This window comes from Ceratotherium simum, chromosome 28 (assembly GCF_057802395.1).
Source record: "Ceratotherium simum simum isolate JZ-2026a chromosome 28, ASM5780239v1, whole genome shotgun sequence".
Lineage (NCBI taxonomy): Eukaryota > Metazoa > Chordata > Mammalia > Perissodactyla > Rhinocerotidae > Ceratotherium > Ceratotherium simum.
Window position 1 is genome coordinate 39,142,078 of NC_141927.1, and position 4,376 is coordinate 39,146,453.

Consider the following 4,376-nt stretch of genomic DNA (forward strand, 5'->3'; position numbering starts at 1 on the left):
CTGTCAGCTACCAGAACTTCACCAGAAATTACTTAAAGATTTATTTTAACTAATCGAATCACTAGATCAAAATTAAATTTTTTTTTGTTATAGAATCACATCACTTTTCTGCAGAAATAAACAAAAAGCTAAAGATGGTTTCTGTTCATCACAAGGCAGCATCTTACAGTTCTCTAGCTCAGTCTATTTCAGTTGCCACAAGATTTGAAGAGATATTTATATGGAAAGATTTTAAAATTTGGGCCGGCCCTGTGGCTTGGTGGTTAAGTGCGTGCGCTGCGATGCTGGCGGCCCGGGTTCGGATCCCGGGTGCGCATCGAGGCACCACTTCTCCGTTCATCCTGAGGCCGAGTCCCGCATGCAGCAACTAGAAGGATGTGCAGCTACGACATACAACTATCCACTGGGGCTTTGGGGGGAAAAAAATAAAATAAATAAAATCTTAAAATTAATGCCTGATATTTCTGCTTGAATATAATAAAGAGTCATCTTTATTTTGAAATACTTGCAGCTTTTTAGATTTTTTGGCATACTCTTAACCGTGCGTGTTGTTGACTGCCGGTCACTTGATTTCGACATAATAGTCCAGGACCACAGTCACAGCGCTGGAAGATTTCTGGAGCTTGAGCAGTGTCTTTATCCCCTCTCCTAGAGCAGACCTGTCCCTCCAATAGGACTGGTTTACAAATTTTAGTCCAAAAATGACGAGCACAGCAAAGCCCAGGTCCGCAGTCAAAAGTTCTAAGACAGCTTTCTCCCTCTTGTCCTGTAACAACATTAATATGGGCTTTAGCAAGAAATGGGGAAAGTGGCACGTCGGGGATTGCTATTGGGATAAAGGCGTGGGATATAGGACTGAAGACCACAAAGGAAAAATAGAGCATGCAGGTCTCCTAGCGCTAGATCTTATGCTAAAAGCAATAATGAAATGGAAATTTCAGCCCTACCTAATAGAATTTATTGTTTTATAGAGTTAAAGCATTTATTAAAGAAAGATGGGATTTCCAGTCTTAAGAAATGAAATAAGTATCACTCATCAATGTTTTATTAAATGGGATTTATACTGACACAAAGATCATTACTTACAAAGTGGCCAGTTAACCTGAAGACACAAACAAGAATGGCCGCCTCACCACCTTCAAACATTCTAGCTATTTTATGTCAAAGATCGGAATTTGAGACTACAATTTTGTAAAAAGCATCTTAGTGAAGTTTGTAGTTTGTCTTAGAATGAAAAGTTAATACATCTACATTCATCTCTCTTTTATTTTGTATCCTGAGGATCTAGAAAGAGAAACTGCCATTTGCTGAATTACAGACTGTAAAAAGATGTGTGTGTGTGTAAAAATTCACTTAAACAATTAGAGGTTTTCTTGCTAACCAGTCTATTGTTATGGCTATTCCCCTGTGCTCTTGGCCTGATGACTACCTTACCCTCCTCCCTGCATGATCTCCACAGCTGCTTACAGAGAGAGATTAGAAACAGAACGTGCCCCCTGTGTGTTCCTGGGGTGGAGAGGAATCAAGTCAGTTTCAGCCTATCCTTAGCCTAAGGGAGAAAATGTTTTTCTTAAAAAAAAATGTACTCAGAATGCTGCTCTTTCCTTTAGTACCTTGTGATTTCTTAAAATTTGGCTTCCTTTTGGGTTTGTTTTCCTGAATTGGATGCTCAGTTGGTCCTTTTGTATCTATGTCATCTTGGTCAGCCATCTGCCTTTCCAATACCGGGGTTGCATCTTCCATTGCAGTACAAATACCTGAGAGACAAGCGGGTGTATAGTTACCAAGTTCAGGGATTAGAACCACAGACATGCTAATTATCATACTGTTATATAGTTTGGCAGTACCTCTGCCTTCAATTTATATGTAAATTTCTACATTTCTGGGACATATGCACTAAATATTTACATGCTCACATATGGCAAAGAAGGCAGTTAAGTAATTAATAGAATCCAATGAGAACGGGAGACTTTGAAAGATTCCAACTTGAACCCTTCCTTTAAAATTATTATCTCCAAATTGCTGGCAAGAGTTGTTGCTGGGAAATAAACTATCTTGTTGCATCAAGAAAAGGGAGCTGCATAAATTTACTTCAAGAACCAATCCAGGAAACCTTAGAGAGTGCCTGTCTTGCAGTATTCTAGTCTATGAGATTCAGACGCTTTCTTCACTATTTAAAAGCCACTGTTGATTGCAGTAAAGCAGTCCTTCGAGGGATTCTGAGAGCTCACCGTTCATGCAGAGCGCTCCTGGGCAGCACATGGCATCGCGCTGGCACCTCTTCCGTAACCCACGACACGCCGTGCAGAATGACGGCTCCTCTTGGGGCTTGAGGCAGAATCTTCTGGTGCTGCAGTCCTTGTCAGACAAGCACTGTGAACCCTGGGAAGAGAATCCGTTGTTACAGGGCGAGGGAGCCCAGCAAGACGTGAGATGACTCTAACTCAAGATGGGAGGTGGAGGAGGCCAAATCACAGTGGCACTTTGCTGTGACAAACCTTAAGTGGCATCTTAATTTTTCAGTATAATTGGTTTTCTCTCACAAAGGGGAGATCAAATCACCCACGAAGACACCTATGTGCTGCAAAGGTTGCTCATGTTTGAAAAATTGTCCCACTTTTAAAACTCAGAATTTGATATTCTTCTGCTCTTTGTGAAAATGGAAGAAAAAGTTTTCCCATGTGTGTCTTACAGGTGATTATGAGATTTTTGATATGTATCTATCAACTCTAGAAGCTGTGCTACAGTTTCATTCGATACACTACTGCTGGTGTGTGTGGCATTCCTATTTGGTTTTTCACTCCGGTGAATCCCATTCATCACTGCACCCATTTGCCCAGCAGCACCCCGGCAAGCCTCTCTGGGTGAGCTGTACTTTGATTTTGGGCGATGCCTTGTTTGCAGAGAAATAGATACCAAAGACCAATTTTTCTCATCTATAGTTGACGCTTTTGCGTATATATATATGAAAAGGATCCCTAAAACGGTTCTGTGAAGTGAGCCGGTGACAAGGCAATGCACCTTGGCCCTGAGTGTTTAAAATCTAACTCCCATATTTCCTGGCAGTGTGGCCTTGGTTAAATTCCTCAATGTCTCGAGTCTCATTTTCATCATCTATAACAAGGAGGTTGTGAGGAAGATTAAATGAGCTATTATGTATAAAAAGCCTGGCACATGGTAGAGCTTTCTAAATGTTAGTTTACTCCCTGATTTACAGGCAAATGTGTAGCTGAATGCTTTGAAAAGCCAATTTGCTTACTTAAAATGTTAATGCTATGGCCATTCGATTCTACCAGGGTGCCTTCCCAATTCCTAAACCAATCCAAGTTGCCTTCTAGTTAAGATATTTCAGACATTAATCTGAGTGACTCCCTTAAACCCCAACCCAGCACCCCCGACCCACGAGCACACAGCGTCCCCTCCTCTCTAGCTGCACTTTACCTTCTGAGCCCCTGGTACGTTGGCAGGGCTCTTGATGTCGTTGAAGTCCAGAACCAGAGCCCCCAGGGGAGCGCAGAACCAGCTGAGCCCCAGCAAGAACACCACCACCATCCTCAGTCCCAGGTCTCCTCGACCCTCCCAGCACTCCACGTCCTCCGAAGCCAGGCTGCTCTAAACCTCAGTAGAGCTTTGGCCAAAATGGAAACTTCGCAAGTCGTCTGTAGCTGCTTTTTCTGAAAGAGAAGCAAATCTTTGTCTAAGTAAGGTGTGTGAAATAGGATAAGGGAGGTGTGACCAGTAGGTGACTTCTGAAACTATTTATAGCCAGATGTGCCCCTCATTTCTCTCTTCCCCCCTCCTCCTCCGTTTCCTTCCTTCTTACCCCACACAGGCTTCAACAAATCCCTTCAAATCTGTTTGATCAATAGTTCAAAACAAGGGCTCAACAGAGGGAGAGAAGAGGCAGGGCCACATCGGCGTCTCCTCCAGGGGTTGAACCCCTCTTAATTACTGCATATCAAAGTCAGTTCAAAGGGCTAGCAGAAGAGCAGGATGTCTGTATCAAAGGCAAACTCTGATAATCACCGGCATTTCCTACCTTCAATAATGCTTTGGGGGTGGAGGGAGTCTGTTCTAAGATCTGTTTTCATAGCTAATTGTGCTCAAAGAAAGAATGAATCATATTGGCCAATATGCCTCACAGGATGCCAAAAACTAACCAGTTACAAGATACGCTGAGGAGCTTTAAACTGTGCTTCAGGCCGTGAAGACAGGTAGAGAAGAAAGAAGATGCCTTCTGACAGCTCTGGCATCCAGATGTAAAAGTCCCAAGAGCTTAACAGCCATGAACATAATAGCACCTGTTCCAACTAAATATCAATTGGAAAATGATTCTCCTTAAAATGAAAATTGAACTGTTTGAAGTTAGAGTTATT

The 4,376-nt window shown here is 42.4% G+C and overlaps 1 protein-coding gene across 1 annotated transcript; it reads right to left on the reverse strand.

Annotated features, from left to right (window-relative positions):
* Positions 1-270: 270 nt before the first annotated feature.
* DKK4 (dickkopf Wnt signaling pathway inhibitor 4) lies at positions 271-3,601 on the reverse strand. Its single transcript, XM_087418667.1, has 4 exons — positions 3,442-3,601; positions 2,232-2,382; positions 1,614-1,757; positions 271-766 (listed from the first exon to the last, which is right to left on the reverse strand). The coding sequence occupies exons 1-4, from the start codon at positions 3,550-3,552 to the stop codon at positions 516-518; spliced, it is 657 nt and encodes a 218-aa protein (XP_087274793.1). The 5' UTR covers positions 3,553-3,601; the 3' UTR covers positions 271-515.
* Positions 3,602-4,376: the final 775 nt, after the last annotated feature.